The sequence below is a fragment of the Populus trichocarpa genome, chromosome 4, assembly GCF_000002775.5.
Source record: "Populus trichocarpa isolate Nisqually-1 chromosome 4, P.trichocarpa_v4.1, whole genome shotgun sequence".
Taxonomy (NCBI): Eukaryota; Viridiplantae; Streptophyta; class Magnoliopsida; order Malpighiales; family Salicaceae; genus Populus; species Populus trichocarpa.
In genome coordinates, this window is record NC_037288.2 from 58,601 (window position 1) to 83,814 (window position 25,214).

Here is a 25,214-nt window from a genome sequence, read left to right on the forward strand (position 1 = left end):
GCCATACGTATTGGATAATGATAACTTGCTCAAATGGTGTCCTTGAATAGTCAATCCTGGTGACAAATTTCCTGCATAGGACTTGAAATTTTCAACATCGGACGGTTATACAACCATCTTGCAGCTTATTCAAACACGGAATCAGCCTGAAGTCTGAGCTGCACATCCTTACGGTGCAAGTAATTGTAGTAATTAAAGGGATAAGACAACAACAGCATGAACTTTTCTCTCGGCATTTTCCTATATATTGCGCTTATTTCTATGTTGTAGAAGTATAATTAAGCAAAACATAGATCTTATAGCTGATTTTTCTTGTGCGAACACTTACAACCATGACAAGTATCGGAACTACATTAAGCTTCGTTTGGCTAACCATGGCCATATGTAGTTTAGCTCAGCCAGCCGATGACCAGAGCCCTCCAGTGCTCGACACCAGCGGTCAGCCTCTTGAAACCGGTGTTGAATACTACATACTTCCTGGTATAACTGATGTTGCAGGTGGTTTAACCTTAGTCAACCGGAACGGAATTAGGTGCCCTTTTTACGTTGGCCAGGAACCCCTGGCAAGTGCTGAACCAAATGGCACTTCAGTCATCTTCACTCCATACACTTCTGGAGAGACCATCATCAGGGAATCCAGGGACTTGAGTGTGCAATTCCAAGCATTAACTATTTGTATCCAGTCTACTGCCTGGAGGGTAGGGGAGGAGGATCCAGAAACAGGAAGGCGATTTATCGTGACAGCAGGAGACAAATCATACTTCAGGATTGACAATAATGGAGGCGTCTACAATTTCTCATGGTGTCCTACTGAATCCTGTCCAAATTGTGCTAGGCCAAGGTGTGGATCTGCTGGCATTTTGATAGAGGATGACAAAAGATTGCTAGCCTTGGATGGTCCTGCATTTCCTTTTGTATTTACCAGGGCCTAAATGTTAATGTCATCCATAGGCATTCCATATAATTATATAATGGAATAATGTCACAGAAGGGTGTTGTTTTTCTGCAATAAATTAATAATAACGGATGCCTTGAAAACATTACACTGCGTATTGTTTTGTGAAATAAATAATAATGGATGCCTTAATATCACAATATTAGCATTATAATTTTTATAAATCCTTTTGATTTAATTAGTTTATTTTACATGTATATTAATGATATAAGCACGAATCAAAATTTTATGCTACCTTCTGACTAAGTCATTTTTAGTATTATTAAAGTGATCATCAAAAGGTATAAACTTCATCATAAAAAAGAATTAAAGATAATATAAAAATAATGTTTTGAAAGGATAAGGCTAGAGTATTTTTTTTTTTATAATCCGGGGTGTCCGGGTCAGCTTACGCACACCACGACTAATCCTCGGGCCTACTAAACATCCTGCAAGCCCAGTAGACAGGTAAGACATCGCGGGGGTGACAGACATACACGCAAAGCTCGAACCCAGCATACATAGGCAGGGAAATCCTGCCAAGGCCGCTAGGCTGCAAGCCTCGGTAGGCTAGAATATCATTGATACTACATAATGTAATTAAAATAATCAAGTATGTGCTTTTCGAAGATATGATGAACGACTATAATGAAAAGAAAAAAAAACAGGGTAATTTTCTTGAAATGGTGGAAATTTTAACATCATACAATGAACAAGTTGGTACTTTTGTTTTGGGTAATACTCCATAAAATACTAAATACACATCACATCATATTCAAAAATAAATTTCACATGTTTTTGCTAGAAATGTTCAATCTTCAGTTCGTCATGAAATTGATGATGCAAAATTTTGTTTAATTGTTGATGAAGCTCAACATGAATCCAAAAGAGAGCGAATGACCTTTGTTATTAGGTTTATTGGTAGAAATAGATTTATACGAGAATATTTTTTGAATATGGTGCACATCAAAGATACAATTGCTTTAACTCTTAAGGAACAGATTTCTTCTGTTTTATCTCATCATAATCTTGATATTCAAAATATTAGAGGTCAATGGTATGATAATATTTTAATAAGCTTGATTTTAATACCAGTGAATATTAAACTTAAAACCTTATTTGTATAAAAAGTTTAAGGAATATACTACTACTCTTAATAGTTAAGGAAAAGGTTTGATGTAAGTCCGTTTATCTTAAATATTAGAGGTGAATAACAATTTTTTTTTTTTTAGGTTTTGGGAACACCAAGTTGGTTTTTGAAGGTTTGTGTATGTTGATTCAATAAGCCTTTTAATTTGAGACATGTTTTACTAGGCTTTATAAACTTATTATAAAGTACACAAATACATGCAACAAATTTTATTTTCTTATTTTTGGTAAAAAATGCTATGAGCTATCGTATTATTTATGAGCTCAAGGACCCTAAACAAGCTATGAAGATCCAAAACTACTCACTTCAACTCCTTCACGTGCTTTAAAGTTAAAACGCTGGGGAATTATACTTGTTATGGCAATGACCAAAAGCAGCCAACCCTTTGTTCCCATTTTAAGCTAAGAAACCAAAAGCAACCAACCCTAAGGAAACCAAACCAAACTGGTCCGTGAGTGACAGAATGGTTAGTCTTGCATTAAAGTGATAAGAAACAGCTACAAGACCAGCTTTACTAAAAGATTCACAATTTTCATTCTCTATTACAAGAAGTAAACATAACCAGCTTATATGGGAGGCTAAAGCCCTATAGATTCAAGTAAGTAAAACAATAAAGGAGGAAAATAACAAAATTCTCTAAGTCGCTCTCTTAACAATGGCCGGCGGCTTTTAATGGAAAAGGATAAGGATTTCTCTCCATAATTTCAATAATGTCATTCATTTTATATTCTAAATGTTATTTTCATCAAAACTCCAATCCCTCCATATTTTTTTTTATACAGATTCATATTTATTCTTGCCTAGAATTTTAACTAATTTACAGGATTTTTTTTTTTATCTCTAATCATAACAAATTTTCCTTGATTTACAAATACCTACTGATGTGAGCACCTTCATGGTGAGACCTACCGACCCAAGAAATCCAAGGCAAATACAACCCAACCCGAGCATCGACAAGCCGAGACTTACCAACCTAAGAAATCAAAGGCAAATACCTTTAGACCCGAGCACCAATAGGCGAACAACTACCACCTAAAAACTCCAAGGAAAATACCTAACAACTCGAGCACAATTGAGTTGAGACCTACCGACCTTTAGACTCAAATGGAAATACCAACCGACCTGAGCTTCGACACGTCAATACCTTCTAACCCAAGAAATCCAAGGCAAATACCTACATACACAAGCATCAACAGGTCGAGTCATGCCAATCTCAAAGTCAAATACCTATTGAATCGAGCACCGTCAGGCTGAGACCTACGAACCCGAGGAAATCCAAGGCAAATACCTATTAACCCAAGCACTGACGAGTTGAGACTTACCGACCCGAGAACAAAGCAAATGCCTAGGAAATCAAGCATTGTCGAGCTGAGACCTATCAACTTGAGAGCTTCAAGTCAACTACCTACCAAGCCGAGAATAACAAGAAAAATACCTACAACCCAAGCATCGTCGAGCTGAGATTTATCAACCCAAGAACTTCAAGGCAAATACCTATAGACTCGAGCTCCGATGGGCCGATAACAATCGACAAGAAAACTCTAAGTCAAATACCTATTGACGCGAGCAGCATCAGGCCAAGACCTATTTACCAGAAAACTCTAAATATTAGGATGCAAATACAAGCGCAGAGGAGCTTCGATGAGCAATTAGAGGTAAATCCAAATAAATTACAGAAAAACTGAACACTAGTGGCCCACAAAATTTCCAAGTTCTATGTCTTGAAGAAAAAAAGCTCCTTACTTTTACGAATATTTTGTTCTAGAGGATTGATGCACAGACAAAATATATGCAAACAATTCGAGAAAAAATATTACAGAACAGTCTCTGCAGAAACAAGCTTTTTGATGATCAACAAGTAATTTGGGAAATGGGCAACATGGAAGAAATAGTTTCCGCTGCAAACTTTCCAGCCATACAGAACTAACAAATTTATGGGGATCATTCTCATGAGGGATTTCTGCCAACTGATGAGTAGCTGCATGATCCCCATGATTTGGCATGATAATATGCAGCTACAACATATGGGAACATCAGCACCTTGTCTAGCATCAGAAGAGGAACTTCAAATGGCTTACAGTTGATTGTTGCACGCTCAAAGCTTCATGGGATCGATTATAAAGCAAAAGAGAGACAACGCTCCCAAAATCTTCTCTCCATTCAGTCCAACTCTAGTAATATCATAGTTTAGAACATTCTGGGCATCTTTTTTTCTCACAAAGAACCAGTAGTTCACGCATGAAAAAAGAGATCCTTTATGTATTGTTTATATGAGTGTTTTTCCTTCAGCAGAGATCGTATCCTACTACCAGAAACGAATCTAAAAATAACAAGGATCTGATTCTGCAGGTAATGAATTGATGTACGTCAAAAAAGGGATGGGTCTACTGTGAAGTATCATCTGTGTCTAGATATCAAAGGCATATTATAATGATATGCACAGTTAATTACTCTCAGTGGGGTAGTGGTTCTCGCATGATAGGTTCGAGTTGTGAAAATAGTTCAGAACTTCTCATCCCACCATTTTCAACTACAACAAATTTCTAGGCAAGCAAACTACTTAGTTGTTCCCCGATTTTTTTTTTAATGAATCACAAATTTTCAACATTGATTTCAACTGTCAGACTGACCGATTATCACCATTTTCAACTAAACAACAATGAATTTCCATGGATTGGTCTCATGGCAGACTCTAACGCATAAATGGAGCAATTACTCATGCCTAAAGACAACACAAAGTCGGTATCACCCAAAAGATATTTCTAGCTGCGGCTAGTTAATTATGAAAGCCACCTCAAAACTCACTAGAAATAACGCTTTCTACTGTGACAACATGCTTGCATGATGGAACGATAGCAAGAATTACATGAGATGATGGAGGTACCTTGCATTTGTGCCACCACTTCAATAAAATTGTGAACTCTTCCATAACCAAAGAATTCAGTTGATACATAGCCTTCTCATTCATTCAATAGTAATTAGGAACCATGTTAGTTTCAAAGGAAGCACGACTTTGAATAACCAACGAGAAGTAAAGATGAGCATATCAGGTGATGCAAGGATTTCAGACAACGGACAGAGGCAGAACATCCTCTTGAATCTGGAAGATCCAATACAAGCTAATCTTCTTAATGTCATGGCACTATTTTTTTCATTTGCTAATCATCCTCAAATTAGTTCATCCTCAGATTTGTATCAATTCCAAGCCTACTTGATATTGCAAGATATCCAAGATTGACAAATCTCTGTGTTGACATGCCTCCAAACAACAAGACCAACTTTAACTTGACCTCAAAACCAAACACATTGCATGAGATGCGCCAACTGAAACCGAAAGCACACTGTGCTGTCCCAATCCATCATCCTCCATTAGAAACTTGACTTCGACTGGGCATGATTGAACCTCAGGCAAGCCAGGTATTCCCAATTGAGAATCTTTGGCATTTCCCCACATGTACAGCTTCCCTTTATCTACACAGAAACCACAACAGCACTTTTAAAGACAAAAACATACGAAGTTAAGACAATTCCAAGCCTCGCTCCAAACAATATGCAGCTGACATTAGTAAGAGCATCTAGCCAAACAGGGGTAACATGTGGCATGCTGATATTGAAAAGCAACCAAGAAATGAAGACAGACACCATCAACAACTGGCTCAAAAGTTCAAGCAAATTGCTGGGTAGGCTTATATTCTATATGAGGCCATACCAAACTTCATAAAAATCAAATTATGTTTATTCAACAAATTATCAACACCTGGCATTATAATGCCATCAGCTTTTTGATTTACCAGAGGGGCAACTCGTGGCGAGAGTATGTGGCAACCTTGTAGAATCAACCAGATTGTAGGATTGGAGAGTTTCTCTTGCATTAAAAAAAAGGTACTGAAAATGCATTTTAAGATCATATCTCAACTCACCAGTTATAGCTGCCGAAGATGAACCTCCACAGGCGATATAAATGACACACTGATCAGCCAAAGCATCAATCACTGCCGGTATTTTCTGACTTTGAATTGAAGAATGGCCCAGCTGACCATGTCCACCAAACCCCCACGAAAGTACTTTACCTTCATCTGCTAATATGATCAAGAATCAGAAATAGTAGAAAATGCTATGCAATCTAAAAGGAGGCAAGGGTAAAGAAGAAAAAAGAGAAAAAGTTGCAGTTGTGGCTGTAATCATTAAGTTTTGGTGTCACTTTACCAGTCAAGGCAAGACAGTGATATCCACCACCTGCTATCTGAATGATACGAGCATCTTCAAGGCTAGGAATTGGTTTCGGTCTCCAACCACCGACCTTATCACCTCTTCCAAGCTCATAGTTTGAGTTTGCTGAGAAAAAGGGCAAGACACTTTAAATGTGTTGTTTTTGTGCTAGCAAAGTGAAGAAAATGAAAGTTCACTCAAATTTAAAAACATGACAAAAAGCATCGTCTGTCACACCAGTTAACTGCTCAAAAAAGATCTTGACAATTTTATTTCAAAGTCAAGCATAAAAAAGATTCCATAGCATCATGCACATGAAGAGACAGCTTACATCTAATATTGAAGCATTCACCTTCGTTTTTCTTTAAGATATAGTCATATTTAACATAACAAATTCATAGATGAAACCCTTATATTATAACAGTGCCCCTAAAATACAGTGCTTTTGCGAGAGATAAAACTCTGTACTCCACTCAAACGTTTCAAAGAAAGTGCATAATACAGTAAGTGACATTGTTTATTAACAGCCAAGATTTTAAAACACACTTCAAGAACAGGAAAGTACATAAATAAATACTTTGTAAGAGCATTGAAGTAGTACTAAAGGAAAAAAAATGTGTGGAGCATTCTCCTATGCAATCTTGGCCATGTGCAACATAGGCAACAAAAAAATGGAATGGCAAATAATTTAATTTAGTGTAAGTTAACACATCATCACAAGGAAGCCCAACAATACAAATGGAATGAAGTAGAAGCAGTGAGAAACGAAAATTTTATATATCCCTGAGTAACCTGGATGGAAAAGGACAGTTCATGAGACAGTGTCCTTCAAACACTGAATGGCAATTAGTACATGATATTACTTCATTAAAGCTCCTTCACTGCATTTTGGAAAATAATAAAGATACTTGTATCCAAGCAGTAGCACAGAAAAGAAAGAGAACTTCCTGCAAACGAAAGTATCATTCTTACCTCCCCAGTTCCAAATCTGCCCCTCCTCTGTCAGCACCATTGTGAAAAATCCACCACAATACACAGTAGCCACAGGCACGGGCAATGTTTTTACTTTGCAGGGTATACTAAGTCCACCCCCTTCATTTGGACCCCGGCCAGGGCCGAGGCCCAATCGACCATCCCCTTCCTCTCGACCCCAAGTATAAACTTCCCCTGTATCCAAAATAGGAACCAGATGTGTGAGAGCAAGCAAAAGACAAACATGAACTAATGTTTATACTCGGCTTTAGGATTTAGATAGAGAAGGGGTCATTGCAGGGTTAGACACACAGAACAATGCGGCATAAAAGGCAAATTTTCAGTTGCAGTTTGCAAACAGGTAAGAGGTACATGGAAATCTACCTCCAAGCAATAAATATACAGATATTGCAACTGAGATGTACAAATGGTTGCTACTTGTTTGCATAGATGAAGAAAAGATTGAATAACCTGATTCAGTGACAGCAGCGGTATGTGTGCCACTAGTGGAAATACAGCGTATCTTTCCATCCCAGGAGCCTTCCACCAGTCTAGGGAAGAGTTCTCTATGATAAACAGAGTGTCCCAATGCACCGAAACCGCCATAGCCCCTGTAAACTTTATTTTTAATAAAACAATATCAAGAAAGACTGATTCTTTTTCTTTCTTTCTTTTTCAACAAGAAATGTCTCTTAAAAATATTGCTATTGAAGGAAATAGATAGAAGGGGTGCAGTAATGACCAGGTAAAAATGTGGCCAAGGGAAGTGATTGCAGCAGAATGAACGCCGCCCAAAGCAATAGAGCGAACGGAATCCAAAAAAGGGTTCAAAGTAGGTAGAAAAGCAGGATTCTCGTGTCCAAAGCCAAGACGGCCTCCATCTCCTTTTCCCCACATCCAAAAATGACCATCAGCAAGAATTGCAGAATGGAACAGCCCACAAGAAATGCCCACCTCAGTCACTCCCTTTTTGTTGTTATTGTCAACAAGTTGGCCTGGGGTTGGAGAAAGAGTGAAGGAGGAAGGCGGTAGCTGAAGGTTGGCCACTGGAGCTGGGTAAAGCCTTATTTCTTCGATGCCGCCACCAAGTTGACCAGAGGCGCCTCTGCCCCATGAAAAGAGCTGGAGAGTTATGGTATCGTTGTGGTTTGATTCGTTGATTTGCGGGCTCTTGTAGAGGACAGGCACTTTGGTTGTGTTGGACAGGGAGGAGAAGTGGCGGTTGAGAGTGAGGCGTTGCCGAATAAGACATCTAGGCAACATCGTCTTCGTCATGAGATCATCACCTTCACTTTCCTCCCGCTACTCTAATGTATTCACTCACTTGTTTGCTGCTGGCTGCGATCGCAAATGAAATGATAAGGGGTTTAAGCACAGAGATGGATGGATTTTATAATTGGGAAAACCCAATTTATTAATTTCAAAACATGGACTCACTGTCAATTAATTCTCAAACCTCTTCATTAGTTCATTTTATTAATTTTATCTCAAACATAATTAGAATTAAACAATATCACCCTCTTTTTTTTATTTAACGTGCTCGTTAATCCTCATCAATTCCTCCCAAACAAGTGTGTAAATGAAAAGCCTTGATGTATAATTTTAGCTCAATGAATACAGAATTTATGTATTTTTTACTCAGGGTAATCAGGCTTTCTAATCAAAATGTTTAGAACAAATCTGAATCAATGCAAAAGCTCAAGTATTGCATAAATTTGGCATAAGGGCTCATATCAAGTGTGAAGGTTAAAACGCCTGTCTATGAGTGGCGGCTTGCCTTTCTAATTTCAATCTTTTTTAACCTCCAAATCCAAATGGGTTTTGTTGAAGATCCCACTTAAGGATCTTCCTTCCTTAACAAACTAATGTTTAGAAGAAATTCAGGGAAAAAGTAGAAGAAACTTAAGGGAGTGAGAGATAAGAGTCCGTGAATCTTATTGTCTACTTAGTTTTTGTACAACTTCTCTTATTTATACAATTTATACTTGCTTCCTAAATAGCAAATGTAACCAACTCCCTAGCCATTAGCTAAGGTTAGCTGGTTGTTGCCTTGTTTTTGAAACTCTTATCACTAATCAACCAAGGTTTATAACAATATTCTCCCTTTGCGAGATTCTTATCCTCAAGAATCAAGGCACGAAAAATTGATTATTGAGTCTTTCCAGATCAACTTGATTTTGTTCATCTTTGTATCAGTGTCAAACAAATTAAATTGAGTTTTCTTTGGCACAAAATGAATATCCTTAAACTTCAACTAACTCTTAATAGAAAAATGATTAACAATCAAATAATCCTCTCAAACATTCATCAAACTCTTGTAAATAGAAGCATGTTCCTCTTTAGTGATCTTCTCAAGCTTTCACAACTAGATAGACATCTTCTTGTTAAGAAACTGTCACTCATGAGAATCTTCCATAATCTTTTTCTTCTTGGATTCAGTTTGTTTCTCCCATCAATTTCCTCAACACCACTCTCCTCTCCCTTTTGATCTATAATATTCATCAACTTTGTTAATACCTAATTTTCTACCCAAATTTGTTGATAAATTAAAAAAAAAGCAAAAAAAACAAAAAACAACGAAAACCTCAAAAAAATACATTCTTAATATATTTGCATCGTTTTATCATTTTCAATATCGCCTCAAAAGAATATTTTCAAAAGTCTTTTGAACGCATTCGACTTTTAACGTATTATTTTCAAAATTATTGATTTTCCTCATTGAATTAACGTTGATATTGCTCGTTTTCAAAAAAATTAAAATACAGATGTTTTACCAAGCATTTGGAAAAAAATGATATTTTTATCTATAAATAAGGAAGAAAATTTTGAGGCAAGGGCGGAGAAAATTTGTGGGGGGGCATCTGAAAAGGAGAGGAACCCTAAAAAACCTAATTTTTCATCTTTTCTCAGCTAGCCGCCGCCCCCCTCCCTTTGCCAAAAACTCACCAGATCTTCCCTCTCTCAGTCGTCCCTATTATCCTCCATCTTCCCTGCGAAATATCAACCCCACAGGTAGCCCTCCTCACTCTCCTCTCTCAGTCGTTCCTCTCCCGTCCCCATCTTCGACCAACTCGCCAAGACTGGAAAAAAAAGGGTAAAGGAGTCCATTTTTCCCTCTCAACAGCAGTCCTCTGCTTGCCTCACCGCCAGCCCAAGGAGAAATAGAGGAGAAGGGAGCCGAAGCTTAATATGGTTTGTTCCCTCTCCTTAGACCTCTACTTGCCTCACCGCCAACCAAAGAAGAAAGAGGGGTCGGTGATCTACCCAATCCAACAGGTCTCTAACTGTGTGAGTCGTCGGGGAGTCACTCCACGTTCCACAGCAGATCTGCCACCGGAAGAAGAAGGAAAGAACAACAGACTGAGAAAACAAAACAAAAACAAATCTAAAAAAGGAAAACAAATCAAAATGTTTATGTTGATATCTTCTTTTGCAGGTGACGGCGGGTGTCATTGCCTGTGTAGGAGGGAAGAGGGGAAGAAGCCAATCCATATCCCTCATGTTTCCCTTTTTTTCTCACGGCGGCTTGTGAACCCATGCGCCGCCAGTGGTGGTGACGAGTGGATCAAACGCGCCGTCATTGTTCCTGTGACCCAGAAATTTCCAGCACTGTTCCCGAGTTCATTTTGTAATTTGGCATCGTCATTTAGGACATCCTTCAGATTCTGTACTTGGCAAAATAAATTCAGTTTCCATCTTGAAATCTCTTGAATGTGAGATTTGTTATTTTTCCAAATCATCCAAGTTTTCGTTCAATAATTCTACTACACGTGTAACTCATGTATTTGAACTTATACACTTAAATGCATGGAGACCTTTCGATACGTCACTTGATGGTTATAAATATTTTGTAACCTTACTTGATGGTTATAAATATTTTGTAACCTTTATTGATGATTTTTCTAGAGTCACATGGGTGTATTTATTAAAGTTTAAGAGTGATGTATTTTCCTGTTTTCAGGATTTTCATACGTTAATTACAAATTAATTTTCTAGTCATCTTAAAATATTCCAATCAAATAATGGCTCAGAATACATGTCCAAAACATGACACATTATTTATGTTCTAATGGTATATTGTATCAGACTAGTTGTGTTGGTACACAATAACAAAATGGAGTCTCTGAATGGAAAAATCATGATGTGCTTGAAAAAACCCGTGCTATAATGTTACAAATACACGTTTCAAAAAGGCTTTGGTCATATGGTGTTCTTACAGTTGACTATCTCATAAATCGCTTACCCATTCGCGTGTTAGATTTTAAATCTCCTCTTGAAGTTTTGCAGATTACAAGTCCCAAATTGGCACATCTAAAGGTATTTGAATGTTCATGTTTTGTGCACTTACCCTCATCAAAACGGGACAAGTTTGATTCCAGAGCTGTCAAATGTATTTTCTTAGGGTATTCTCAAACACAAAGGGATATAGATGTTATGATCCCTTATAAAAAAAAATATATGTATCAAAAGATATTTTATTTACCGAAAATACTTCTTATTACCCTGCCACATGTCAAGAAGAGGATGATTTTAACTTGTTTCCGCTGCCTAGTTCCAGTTATTATGATCAGAATATATGTTCTCTGCCACAAGTAGTTCCTAAAGTTAGAGTCTAGCCCGTTTTTGATCAATCTCCTTCCACCACTGCTGAGGATCTTCCGGGTGCATGTCCAGCACTTTATGTTCTTCAGCCAATTATAAAAGCCCTTGTTATTCAAGATGATGAAGTTCCAAGAAGAATGTCTCACAGAACCCGTTAACCTCCTCCCAAATTACAAGAGTATGTAACATATACTATCAATGACAATGTCGTTTCCTTGTTAGCAAGTTGCTTACAAGCCACAATCTTTTCAACAATATTTCCCTTTTCATTTGTGAATGAACTACCAGATAATATATGGGGCCTCAAAAGTGGCATAAAAGATCGAAGCTTGAAAATTTGTTTCAATTTTTTCTGTGACCAGATAAAAGAAAGTTAACAGTGGTTGTTGATAGGATTTGACATGTTGTGGAGGCATCATTGGGTGAAAAGGTGGGCTGAAATGCATTTGTTTTGGTTTGAGGCATAAACAGCTGACTATGATTCTAATTTGTTGTGCTACTAGGTGCCCAATATAATAGGTCAACTGTTATTGTTTTCTCGATAATCAAGAGAATGAAAAGGAGGAACGAGAAGTAGGGTTTAGAGTGGGATAATAAAAGAGTAATATAATAATAGAAGCAGGAATGAAGAGGTGGATGTAAAAAGAGCAGGCGCACTAGTTACATTATAGTGTTTCTTCATTTTCGTGGGACTAACCTTGTTACCTCTGAAGGCCTTTTTCTATGCTTTTTAGTTCTTACACTTCAAACATGCTTAATCAATTGTACATTCATGGAACATATTTTTCAATCATCTATGCAATCCTTTATAAGTTGCCGATGAGTGGTGCTTATTTAATTTTGTTTTTGAATAACATAGTTTTCCCTCTTTCTGAATAGGTGCGCTTGAGTGAGAGAGAGAAGCAGAAAATGCAGATCTGGTCTCTTATTATGCCTTACAAAGAATCCTTTGCCTGGGCTATTGTTCCGTTATTTGATAACAGTATTGCTGTAATTTCTAGGGGGGCTGCTCTTGCTCCAAGTGTATCTGGCTCAAGCTCCCATGACGGTGTTTTTGAGCCTGCAGCAAAGATCACATTGGATGGAAAGTTGGGTTATTCAAGCGGAATCTCTGTTGTGGTTGAAATATCAAATTTAAATAAAGTTAAGGAAAGCTATACCGAGGACTCGCTTCAGGTGTGGTTGAGATGTAATTCATTTATATTGATTTCTTTCACTTTATCTGTGTATAAATTATTTATGAACACTCTCTCGCTTCAGGTGCCTATAAACGTTCTTTCCAGTAAATATACCACTTCATTTGTAGTGTTCTCTCAAATCTTTCATTTCCAGTATCTCTAAGGAACCTAGTTGTGCCTGTTTTCTGTAGTATTCGTGTTTCTTTTACCCTTAACCAGTGCAAATGTTTGAATTTGTTCGTATTTGATTCTTGTTGTATTCAATATTTTTTGATTGATTTACATTTTTGCTGCTTCTCTTCCATGTGCTTTTATATATATTTTTTTAAAAAATTGCTGCTTATTTTCCATATTAAGCTCAAAGTTGAGACAAGGAAGAAAAGAGCATTAGAGTGACACATCATTAACACATAAATAATAGGGGAAGGGTTGTAAAATTTTCTAGAGAATGTAGGTGTTGTGCTATTTTGCTGTGATCTTGAATACTTGTATGATGCGGGGCTGTAGAATATGTGGATAACATTCCCATTCAAAGCATTTCTTATAATAAATAATGGCTTTCCTAGCTTTCCAACTGTGTACTACCTTGGGGTGGGGGCAGGGGCGGAAGGAAGGGGGCAAGCAGGGGTAGGGGCCGGGCCCCCCCTAAAATATTCCGTCCCTGTAATATATATATATATATATATATATATATATATATATATATTTTATTAGGTAATTAAGTGTGGAGGAGGTTTTTTATTCTACAAATATGAGTTTTTTTACTGTAATTAAGTGTGATTTTTTAATTTGATTTTTTTAAAATTAATTTACGTAGCCCTAATATAAATCCTGTAAATATAAAATCATTACTTTGCGCAATAAATTCTGCAGCCGGTCAAAAACAAAATATAAATATAAGTCATAAGTAAAAATTTTCAACGAAAAGATTGAAGCAGAGCTATCAATTAATTTATTTTTCATCAAACAAAACAAGATAACTTAAATTTAAAATCTATTTTTATTTTGTTTTGAGATTGTTAATAATTTGATGAGGTTTTTTTTTATAATTCTTCCATTTTTGTTTTATTTTTTTCTCAGATCTGTTAATTTTACCAATTATTTTTTGAATTCTTGTTATAGTGTTTTTTTGTTAATTAATTAGATATATTTTATTGGTTTGTTTTGATTATACTTTGATTTTTTTTATGTTTTGTTTTTAGCAGAATCATCAAAATTATTAATTTTTTCTCACGATATATGTTTTGATTTTAGGTTGAACCATGAACAAAATAAGAAGAATTTGATTATTTTTTTAAAAAAAATATTGATAACTCGCAGCCTAGTGAACCAACTCTAATGTGTAATGTTAAAGTTATGGTTGAGCAACTCCAATGCGCCTCAGTTTACAAAGAACCTGTGTTGATTAGTGAGAATAGTTCTTTATTATTTTTTGTTTTATTTCAAAGTTTATCGAACATAAATAATGCTTCGTTTTAGCTAATGTTTCTTATATACTTTGTATGTTTATATTTGATAGATATAAAGACCAACAACATTAAAGTAATGAATATATTATGAAGATGAAATTAACTTCGTTGCTTTGACTCAATTTGGTATTTTTTCGAACCTTTTACCTTATACAAAGATCATTATATATTTATAGTAAGTTATTTGAATAAAACTAAATTATACAGGTTTATTTTACAACTCATGTACAATAAAGTAAAATAAATATTATATTTTATTATATTAATTATGGCCCTTTAGGGGGGGTTTTGGTGTTTGGGGAATGTTTTTACACATTGCTATTTTTTGAAGATCATCTTGTTCCTTTTGTCTATCGAAATATTCAGTAGGATTGTAAGGCTCATTCTCTTTCGAGTTCTCTCTTTTTAGGATGCTATATCCTTGTTCTATTATGTCCTTTTCTCTGTTCTAACAAATCATTCGTCTTTTTTTTTTTAAAAAAAAAAAAGACACCTTTTGAGCTCCCAGTTCTTTATGAGTCAATTTTGGAGCAAGAATCAAGCCCGATTCCATTCACTGATGCCACATATTAAAGGGTGGGATTCCATGGTGAAAGATTTGGGAAACTAGATAGGAAGGAATATGTATACTGAGAGGCCCGTGATGTGTAACAGCTAGGTGATGTAATGGAGAAACTCAATCATATTTATGAGTCTAATATGGATGGCAATCACACACTGCATATTATCCCAGATTCTAGGCAAGTGAAGGAAGATGAGCTGCAGCCTGGAATCTGCTACCTGCAGATGACCACTGTCAATCCAGTCATGGAAGATGAAGATTTAGGAAGCAAATGAGAAAGAATCTTTTCTCTTTCCACAGGAACTGTCCGTGCACGTGCACACATATTTGACCACTTCTTGTTTGACACTCCAATTACAAAAAATGGTAAAACCCAAGGCAGATTGGAAGATCAGTGGAAGAGGAGGTCTGGTCTGTTCTTCAGACTGAAGGCTCATTCCCTGCTCTGGTGAACAGGCTTTTGGTAATAAAATCTGAATCTCTTGAGTTCTCACCTGTCGAGAATGCAATTGGAATGATTGAAACTCGCACAGCTGCCTTACAAAATGAGCTCGAGGAGCCCCGCAGCTCTGAAGGTGATCAACTTCCACGTCTCCAAAGTTTGCAGAGAATTCTCCAAGGCAATGTTGCAGTTCAAGTGAGTTGCCTTTGGATTTGTTTGTGATGTTCCTCTATATTTTCCATTCAAAATTGATACATATATAGATGCTCGGTCAAAATCAAGCCCAATTTCATGTTTTTCAAACATTTGTTGTCATGGCCAAGCAAAATTTTCTTTTCTGATGGCAGACTGCATTGTTACAGGTAAACAGTGGAGTTTTGAGTGTCTGCACGGCATTCCTGTCAGGTGAACCTGCTGCAAGGTTGTCTTTGCAAGAACTGCAGCAACTCATCGCTGCACTACTTGAATTTATGGCCGTTTGCAAGCGTGCTATTCGGGTACACTTTAGATTGATTGGAGAGGAAGGCCAAGATTTCGTGCTATTCGGGTGCACTACTGCTTTTGAATGGATTTCAGTCCCTCACTGCAGTGTTATCTCATTACATCCCCGCCATTCTTGCTGAACTCTGATGCTGTTGCTGTAGCATGATCTGTTTCATTGCTTGCAAGGCATCCTGTTCATATATCATTAGTGATATTTTGTGCAAATAGTTCATGGCTCGAACATATAAACAATGTGTTCAGTTAACCAAAACACTCTCTTTTGTACTTGGTCTACTTGCTAATTCAAAAGGTGCCTAGCACATGCTAATTGCTATAGCATGAGTGACAGCTTGCTGTTCTGGTCTGTCAATATACCCATGGTCTTGTATTCTTTTATTGCACTAGAGCCTGAGGGTTTATCGATCGACCTTTTTCTTCTCCATAAAACACATTGTTGCATCATGTTGTGAGTTTACAAGTTCACTAATTTTGACGCAATTTTGAATCATTTAAAGTTTTAATTACTACTGCATTTGTTAGGTTCCAAAGGCAACTAAATCTGCAATGCCTTGAAGGCATTTATGATTTTTCTTTCTTTCTTTCTTTCTTTTTTTTTTATAATTGAACCCTGCCTTTTACAGAACATGAAAAATGTTTTCCACAGAATGCTTTCTGTTCTATATTAGACTTCCGAATTAGCATGCTGTGGCCGAAATCACCAATCAAGGAATCTCTGAATAAGTTTATCTGCATGTGGTAGCGAGGAAAGTACCCTGCCCCTGGGTCAATTTTTTTTATTTTATTATTTGCTCGCTGCTTCTCCTTTTTATTTCCTTGGATTCCAAGTTAGTATACAAGACAGGGGGGTGAAGAAAAAGCTGCTTGGTAATATAACTTGGGAGGATGAAATTATAAGAGAAATAAAGTTCTGTGACTGAAATGAAAGAAAAATCATTGTGGAGTGCAATGAATAACAAAACTAAGTTTGAATAAACAATGATTGACATTGTTCGTTTTGCCCGATGAAAGTTAGAAAGGGATGTTTCTTTTCTTAATGAATGAAGAAGTGAAACTGCTTCCAGTCATTGATAGAACCTGACGCGGAACAGAAACCGAAGGTTCTGTGGTGTTTAGAAGCTTGAGGATTCACATGCATTTTACCTTGACAATTAGCACCTCCACCTCATCGCCTCCTACTATATCCTTGAGCGAAACAAAACTAGGAATGTGAATACTTGCTCCAAAATGTGATTGAATCCCACAAATTTTATGACGCCTGAGTTTCATACGCAAGTGATTGTAAGAAACCATGGCGTTCAAACCTTGAATCATCAAAATCTCCTCATTATTCAGAATTCTTATAGGCTGATGAACCTTTCCATGCAACATATGAATACGATAATCTTTGCTCCAGATTTTCTTCTTGCCCCCAAAATCTTTCAGGAGCCAAATGTCGAAATACTCAGCACAAGAAAAGTCGCATACACTGATACACCCTCCAAGTCCTTGCATTCTTAAATCACTTATACCCTTGTGATTTGCAGCAGAGTAAGGAGGCAGCGAAACAAATTCGAACTGCTCCTTGTCAAAGTTGAAAGAAATTATGAAATCAAATTTATCATTAATATCGTTAGCGCAAGCCCAAGAAATAGTTCCTTTCAAATAAGTTCCAAACAAGAAAGAGTGTGGGATTCGTGGGGGAAATTGATCGATCACTCTCCATGATCCTTTGCCAAGGGTGTATATCTCAGCCTGCCTTCCATGTGACCGTAGATTATCAAAACCATGACCATATCCCACATCAAATATCCTCAGCAACTTATACTGATTACTCTTTAGACTAAAGCCAAGCCCAGAAGCCACGGCCTGCAGCCTTTCTTGCTGATGATCTGTGTGAGTTGCTGGAATGTTGATGTACTCTCTCGTAATTGGGTTGCATACAAGAACTGGGTTCTTGTCAAGGTAACTGGACAAGTACAGCAGGCCATTGCATGAATTCACAACTTCAATCCCAGAAAAAGGAAGCTGATCATTTAGGGGGAGAGAAAACTGTGCATAAGGCTTTAACCGATCAAGATCAATCAAGATGAGGGTTCTTGAGAGGGATCCAGGACCATCTGGACGAAGCACAACCTCCTCCTGATCATGGTCTCTTTCAAAGTGGCGATTAGCGAATTCCGGGTCAGAGATTAAAGTGCGCCAGCTTTTGCAAACGCTGCAGCATGTCAAAATAGTTTTGGCGGTGAGTCGCGATAAAATATTGATGAGGTCGTTCTTTGAAAGTTTTCCTATCCCTCCTGGCCTGGAAATATTTCTTCTTTTTTTACTACGTCGTTCTTTAGCGAACAAGAAAGCTTTGCTGGGCTTTCTTGTCATGGTGCTAGCTAGGTAGCAGGGCTGTAGCAGGGCTTTCACGTCAGATTTATATTGTCCCACTCCATGCAAGCGACTCATTGAAGAACAAAGAAGATAATTTTTCCTTTTTGAGAGGAGAGAGATGTAACTTAGCGAGAACAATGTGGAGTAAATAGGTATTGGACTAACATTTTATCTTATAAGAAAATATTAACCATTATTGGCAAGTAGGAATATTATTAAACATAAATTAAGTTCATTATTCCTGCTAAAAGAGAGAGAAGAGAAATTAGGGAGTGCACTGATTACAAAAAAAAAAAAAAAGCCCTAAGATATTTACTGTGGGTTCTAAGGGCAAGCAGTATTGTGGACTATAACAATTCTTCTCATGTGAGGAGGTTCGTTTCTCGTATAGAGTTGGGTTTACTAGGGATCTCCCACAAGATAGGCGAGGGGGGGGGGGGTTTCGGTCAGTTAGCTATCAGTTGTGGGTGTATCTGTGGCCTTGGGAGCAAATTTGGCCTGTTTGAGAGTGTGGTTGTGGTTGCTTTTCATTCTGAAATGCATTAAAATGATGTTTTTTCATCTTTTAAAAATTATTTTTGAGATCAACATATTAAAACAATTCAAAAAATACAAAAAAATTAATTTTTAGCAAAAAACAAATTTTGAATTTTTTGGAAACGCGGGTTGGCCTGCGTTTCCAAACGCTCTCTTTGAGGCTAAATGCGTTGGTGGCTCTGTGTAGGGGAGGAGCTGTCTTGGCTTAATGGATGGATCTGGGCGCTTGGGGGTTTTGGCTTGGCTCTGGTTGCTGGTTTGTAGCTGGTCAACGGGTGTTTGGTGTACTGTCATTCTTCTAGTTTGTTGAGTATGGAGGGGAGGTTTGGTATGCTGGTGGCTCTGTATAATGGGGGGTGTTGTCTTGGCTTGATGGATCTGGTTCATTTGTGGGCTTTTGGTTTGGCTTCGAATGCTGGTTTGTGGCTAATCAACGGGTGTTTGGTGGGCTGTCATTCTTCTGATTTGTTGAGTGTGGAAGGGTTGGGCATTAAATGCAAGCCTTACCCGCAATGTACTCGGTTGCTTAGTGATTGTTGAGGTAGTGTATGGCTGGTGCAATAGGATTTGATTTTGGTTGGTTTTGCACGGGATGTCTATGTTTTCTTTTGGTCTTTGAGGCTTGATGGGTTGTTGTTTGGCTTCTTTCTTGGCAGTTAAGCTAACTATCATTTTGCTTAATTGATTCTTTCACTTCTTTCTTTTAGATTTTGCTTGATTATAGGGATCTCAATTGGATTTGGCTACCGGGGTTGGTTAGGGCAGTCATTTTTTTTTGTTCTTGTATGGTTTAAAAGGGAATTGCTTTCTTCTTTATCTTAAAGAGTCACGCAGTCTTTGTATATTTCAGTGGAAACAATTATTTTGTTTCCTGGAACATTTTCCAGAGCTCTAGTTGTTTGGGTCGGGAGGGTTATTTTTGTTCTAGGGAGTTTGGGGTTTTAGGCTGTTAGCATCTCTGTGATCTGGTTGTATTCTTGAAGGTTGTTGATGTTGTTTTGGGTGTTTATCTGTTTTGCAGTTTGTCGTGGGGTGTGTTTGGGCTCTAGTGGTTGCTGCAGTGCTTCTTTGGGTAAAGGTCTCTTTACTGACTATGTTTTGTTGCCTGTGTATTTGCATTAATAGTTGCTTTGTTGTGCTTTTGTTTGATTCGTTTTGTTTTTTTAAAACTTGGAGGTTGTTTTGTGATTAAGGAGCATGTTTATTGTTCTGGGATTAGGCAAGCCCCATAGAGTTCCTGGCAGCCTTTGATTGCTATGTTTTTGGTGTTGTTTTCCTTATCTTTCTGGTTTTGATTGCTTTGTGTTTGTTTTTTAAAAAAAATTAATGGATTTTTTTAACTAGTGTCTCAAGTTATTTAATCATTATTTGGTTGATTTTGTGATATCTCTTGTATATGGCATATTGTTGTCTTGGATTTTTTTTATTTCAGCTTGTGTCTTGGATCTGCTAGTGTTGGGGGTTTTTGGGTCTGCTACTGTGGCAAGTTCATCACTTAAAAAGTCATCAGTTTCCCACGGCTCTAATTCTCTGAGACTTTTTCCAAAGATATGGTTGTCTGGACTGGGTGGGTCATTTTCATTTTAGGTAGTTTGAGATATGTGACTGCCTTCGTTAGCCATGTTTTAGGAGTTGTTTAAGGTTGTTGATGTTGTCTTGGTTACTTATTTGTTTTACGGTTTATCGTAGGGTGTGTTTGAGTTGTGGTGGTTGTTGCAGTGCTTTTTTGGGCAAGGATATCTTTGCTGACCAGGTTAGTTGCTTGTGTATTTACATTGGTTGTTGCTTTGTTATGGTTCTATTTTATTTGTTTTGATTTTTTTTCTAAGCTTAGAGGTCGTTTTGTGGTTGGGGAACATTTTATTGTTCTTGGATTGGACATCCCTCTTGGAGTTCCTAGCAACTGCTTTTGTTTGCTATGTTTTAGGGGTTGTTTCTCTTATCTTTTTGGTTTCAATTGTTTTGTGTTTGCTTATTTTCAAAAAAAAAAAACATTATGGGTTGTTTTAGCCAATATCTTAGGTTATTGGGTCATTGTTTGTTTGGTTTTGTGGTATCTTTTGCGCATGGCATGTTGTTGTCTTAGAAGTTTATTGTTTTGACATTTTTATTTTAGCTTGCGTCTTGGATCTGCTAGTGTTGAGGGTTTTTTGTTCTGCTGTTGGGGCAGGTTCAGCACTTGAAAGGTCATTCTGTTATTACTTCGCATAGACCTCATCACTTAGCTGGCTAGTTTATAATGTGTTTGATATTCGTTTTGTTAGCTTGGTCATTATATGTCCTCTTGTTTTCCAGTGACTGCAATGCTTACTTTTTTCCTGATTTTTTTGTTTATGGTTAGGTTGAGAGATTTCTATTTAGTTACTTGTTGCATGTCCATTCTGATTTGAATATGTTGCTTGCGTAAAATACATTGGTTGTCCTTTAATTTTTTTTCCATGTTTAGTTGGTTTCTAGAATGGTTCCAACTCTATATTAACTTTTTTTTTTTAGAGTTTTAGTTTATTTTATCATTGTTTTGAGGATTTTGTTTTGATCTATGTTGTGTTTTTAATTGGCAAGGATTGTCATGTAGGGTTGCTGGTTTTTGTTTTAGTAACTATGATTGCTCTCAAATTTTTGTTTGCCTCTGCATTTTTTGGGCTTGTTTTTTTGTTATCCTATGATCTCAACTTTATGGACTTGCATGAGTTTTGTTTTTGGTTTTTTAAAGGTTATTGGGTGTTGTGTTGTCTTTTAGATCTATATACTCTTTTCAGCTTTTGGTTAGGTATTCATGTTTTTCAAACACATTCCTAGGCTAGGCTTTGTGAAAGAAATACGGGGGGTTATGGATATAAATAAAGGACATGGTCCTTGATATTTCTTTTCATGCATGCTAAGCTTTTTTTAAGTTATTTTGATGGTTAGTTTTTTGGATTATTTTTCTTGCACATTCCAGGCTGGAGTTAGGAAGGAAATAATTTGAAACTTAAATGGTCTTTATTGCATTTCTTGCAGTGTTTTGCACTTTGAATGGCTTTGTCATTGCTTGTTGATGTTTATTGCTTTTCTCAACGTGTTAGGCTTCTACGGATTTAGCAGTTTTGAATGTCTAATTCTTTTAATTTTAAATTGTTAGCATATGTGTGGTTGTGATGGTTTTGATCTGAAATTGATGAGGAACAAATAAGAAATTAGATTGTTTGAGTTGCCTTCCTTGGATTTCTCACATCCTTTTAATGGCTTGGCCTTTTTTTGTTGTTATTTCTTTGTTCTGCTTTTAGCACTAGCCTGCTACAACTTTAATAGCCACTACATGTTTATTCTTTGTTGGATTGCCCAATAAAACAATGTTGGGAGTGACTATAACAATCATTATTGTGGCTAGTGACAGTTGTTATGGCTATTAAACATGGAGGGGTGCCACCAAATTCTATTCAATCACATGATTTTCTTAGTGTTTTTTTTTTTATGTTCATTGTTTGCCTACAAACCTGTTATGTGATGTTTTAGGTTATATCAATCATGTTTGTATAAATTTTTTGTTTCTTTGATAATGTTCAATCTAACATTTTTATGAGATGTTTTAAGTTATGTCATTTTATGTTTGTGCAAATGCTTTGTTTCTTTAGTGATGTTCAATCAAACATATCATTTTTCAACAAATCACTTTTGTCTATTATGTTTCTATGTGTGCTTCCCTCTATTTCATTTTATTTTTTAGCTAAAAAAAACTATAACCTGGCCTTGTTTAATTAAGCGAGTTTTATAGAGTCTTCTATGTTTATGCAGGGTTAATGCAAGTTTTTTTTTAGCAGCTCTGCATTTCCTTTAGCTTTTGGTCCATTTATACAAGCTATTACAGGTTTCAACAAATCGATCCGACATAGTCGTATGAAAAGTTTTCGATAATGTCCCTCAAAGTCACCTTAGGGAGCTTAACCAATAGGTAGCTTCGTAGGTGTCATAACTCATTTTTGGGTTATTCCCCAAATTCAATTTTTTCTTCCAAAAAAATCAAAAATATATATTCGGACTAAAAAACAAAAAAAATTCAAAAAATAATAACAATGAGAAGAGGATGCCAAAACGCCCAGAAATAACTAAAAATTGGTTGAGGACGTTTAAAAATATAAATATTAAAATTTGACAGTATATCGTTGACTGATGAGAGCCTGATTGACAAAGAAAATTCAATTTGAGGAAGAAAAGTCCAAAATCAGATGTTTATGGACTCAATTAAATTTTATTGAAGGTTTAATCAAATTTATGGAGGGTTTGATTGCAAGAAAAATTAATTTTGAAGTCAATTTGGGCTTTAATTGGAAGAAATTAAAGTTCTGGGTCAAATTATAATTTTTGAAGTTAATTTGGTCAAATCAGGGGCTTAATTGCATAAATATTGAAGTTTGATGGCCAATTAGGGACTTAATTGAAGAAACCCGAAACCAAGGACCAAACTGAAAAACACGCGTAAATAGAGGGGCGGTAATTGACCGAATTAGGGACTAAATTGAAGAAATTAGAACTTTATTGATCAATTAAGGGTTCAATTGCATAAATTCGAGACCAAGGATCAATGTGAAAAAGGTGGCCAACTTCAGGGCCGGCAATTGAATTTGGCAGGGATGTAGTTGAATTGATTTTTAAAATAAAAATTGCAATTGAGGACTAGATTGAATAAATCACAAATTGAGGACTGATTTGGATGCTGACATGTTTTTGGCGCCATTTCTTTTAAATGAAACAACGCATTTTGTCCAAAACGGCGCTGTTTCATCCATGTTTCAAAAACAAAAAATACCCAACGGTGCCATTTTGAACGGCATTATGGGTCTTCTTCTTTCCCTGGACGCACGAGGCAGGGGAAGAAGAAGAATTTTTCTCCCCTGCTTTTCTCTCCCCCTTTCTCCGAAAGCATCAAAAAGATGTCGAACATAACCCCACTTGCATAAACTCTTACCCGTGGCCTACCACGGTGATCTGGGATGATCGTTGGTTGACACCTGGATTGGCCATGCAGAAAAAAATAGTCCCACTAAAGAAGATTTTCAGCAGGAGACTAGCTGTCAGTTTAGTTAGTATCTCACTTCCTCCATATAGTGGAGAAAGACTAGTTCCATAGGAATTGGTCAACCTGATTTGTAGGACTTGCCCACTATTGTAAACTGGAATCTATATATATATATATATATATATATATATAGGAGTGGAGTGGGATGTAATTGGGGAGTTATTAGAAGGAAAATAATAAAAACTCTTCTGTTATGCAATTACATTCTGCTTTAGTATTTTTCCTTCTAACTATAGTTCATTGAACGGATCAAATTTGGTATCAGAGCAATCGTTCCTCACTGTGGCAAAACTTCTGGTTGATGGTGCTGACTAAGTCTGGATATCAGACAATCGGTGAGTCTTTCTCTGTTCTGCAGCTCCATCGACAATCAACAAGGAAGGCTGGAACATCATCAAGCATGTCAGTTGAAGAAGAAGTTACACCAAATCAGTCTGACCTTTCAGATAAGGTTGATATGCTGACCATGCAACTAGAGACCGTTCTAAAATGGATTCAAGCTCAACCGTCATCATCGTCGTCCCTAGGACTGATGACTGTTGGTGACGGGATTTCTCCTCCACGAGCTCGTTTGACGACTGAAAGGGATAAGACTCATAATGATGCCAACTCCCTATTAGTCACAGGAGCACGGCCTCAACCTTTCAAAGTTGAAGCCAGGATAGACATTCCAACATTTGATGGCACCATAGATGCAGAGAAGTTGGACTCTTGGGTGGATCAGTTGGAGACCTATTTCACGCTCTATGGATTCAGTAGTGGCGAGAAAGTTGCATTCGCACGATTGAAATTAACTAGCCATGTATTGGCTTGGTGGAATGCATTCTTGAAGACCAACGATGATAGAGAGATAAGCTGGAAGGAATTTACTCAACTTTTACGCCAAGAATTCTACCCAATGGGGTACTCTCAAGACCGATGGTTGCGTTGGCACAATCTAAGGCAGAGACAGAATCAAACAGTACAAAAATACACTACAGAGTTCCATCGACTAGCAGTAACACTAGGAATTGGCCTTGACAACGAAGATGTTTTCACCAAGTTTGTGGCTGGCTTGTATCAACAAATCCAGAATGAATTACGCTTATACCAGGCTACTAGTGTCTCCAATGCCAGTAGCATTGCTATGGCCATAGAACAGAAGAACAAACCTAGCAGGCAACGTACTACAGACAATGGCAAAGAGAAGAATGGTGGCAACCAAAACTCTAAGAAGTACACCCAAAAAGGTATCTCATCGT

At 37.0% G+C, this 25,214-nt stretch overlaps 4 protein-coding genes across 4 annotated transcripts; 2 read left to right on the top strand and 2 right to left on the bottom strand.

The window, feature by feature from the left end:
- Window positions 1-255: 255 nt before the first annotated feature.
- Window positions 256-1,040, top strand: LOC18097308 (kunitz type trypsin inhibitor 111). The gene has a single exon (XM_006383755.3). The coding sequence runs from the start codon at window positions 333-335 to the stop codon at window positions 930-932; it is 600 nt and encodes a 199-aa protein (XP_006383817.2). The 5' UTR covers window positions 256-332; the 3' UTR covers window positions 933-1,040.
- A 3,947-nt stretch (window positions 1,041-4,987) lies between these two features.
- LOC18097310 (RCC1 domain-containing protein RUG3, mitochondrial) lies at window positions 4,988-8,681 on the bottom strand. The gene is made up of 6 exons (XM_006383757.3): window positions 8,008-8,681; window positions 7,737-7,876; window positions 7,266-7,460; window positions 6,291-6,419; window positions 6,005-6,160; window positions 4,988-5,555 (listed from the first exon to the last, which is right to left on the bottom strand). Exons 1-6 carry the CDS (start codon window positions 8,538-8,540, stop codon window positions 5,365-5,367), a joined length of 1,344 nt encoding a protein of 447 aa, XP_006383819.3. The 5' UTR covers window positions 8,541-8,681; the 3' UTR covers window positions 4,988-5,364.
- Window positions 8,682-15,011: 6,330 nt separating this feature from the next.
- On the top strand, window positions 15,012-16,371 carry LOC127905249 (guanine nucleotide exchange factor SPIKE 1-like). The gene is made up of 2 exons (XM_052452564.1): window positions 15,012-15,713; window positions 15,881-16,371. The coding sequence occupies exons 1-2, from the start codon at window positions 15,591-15,593 to the stop codon at window positions 16,139-16,141; spliced, it is 384 nt and encodes a 127-aa protein (XP_052308524.1). The 5' UTR covers window positions 15,012-15,590; the 3' UTR covers window positions 16,142-16,371.
- A 396-nt stretch (window positions 16,372-16,767) lies between these two features.
- LOC18097312 (F-box protein At3g07870) lies at window positions 16,768-18,377 on the bottom strand. Its single transcript, XM_024598830.2, has one exon. It carries the CDS (start codon window positions 18,375-18,377, stop codon window positions 17,148-17,150), a length of 1,230 nt encoding a protein of 409 aa, XP_024454598.2. The 3' UTR covers window positions 16,768-17,147.
- Between the last annotated feature and the right edge of the window lie 6,837 nt (window positions 18,378-25,214).

Coding starts and splice junctions, on each gene's coding strand:
- LOC18097308 (XM_006383755.3), top strand. CDS start 333: ATGACAAGTATCGGAACTACATTAAGCTTCGTTTGGCTAACCATGGCC.
- LOC18097310 (XM_006383757.3), bottom strand. CDS start 8,540: ATGACGAAGACGATGTTGCCTAGATGTCTTATTCGGCAACGCCTCACT. Junction 7,461..7,736: donor CGCTGCTGTCACTGAATCAG/GTTATTCAATCT, acceptor TTTTGGATACAG/GGGAAGTTTATACTTGGGGT. Junction 5,556..6,004: donor ATCTTCGGCAGCTATAACTG/GTGAGTTGAGAT, acceptor GTTTCTGTGTAG/ATAAAGGGAAGCTGTACATG.
- LOC127905249 (XM_052452564.1), top strand. CDS start 15,591: ATGATTGAAACTCGCACAGCTGCCTTACAAAATGAGCTCGAGGAGCCC. Junction 15,714..15,880: donor AAGGCAATGTTGCAGTTCAA/GTGAGTTGCCTT, acceptor GCATTGTTACAG/GTAAACAGTGGAGTTTTGAG.
- LOC18097312 (XM_024598830.2), bottom strand. CDS start 18,377: ATGACAAGAAAGCCCAGCAAAGCTTTCTTGTTCGCTAAAGAACGACGT.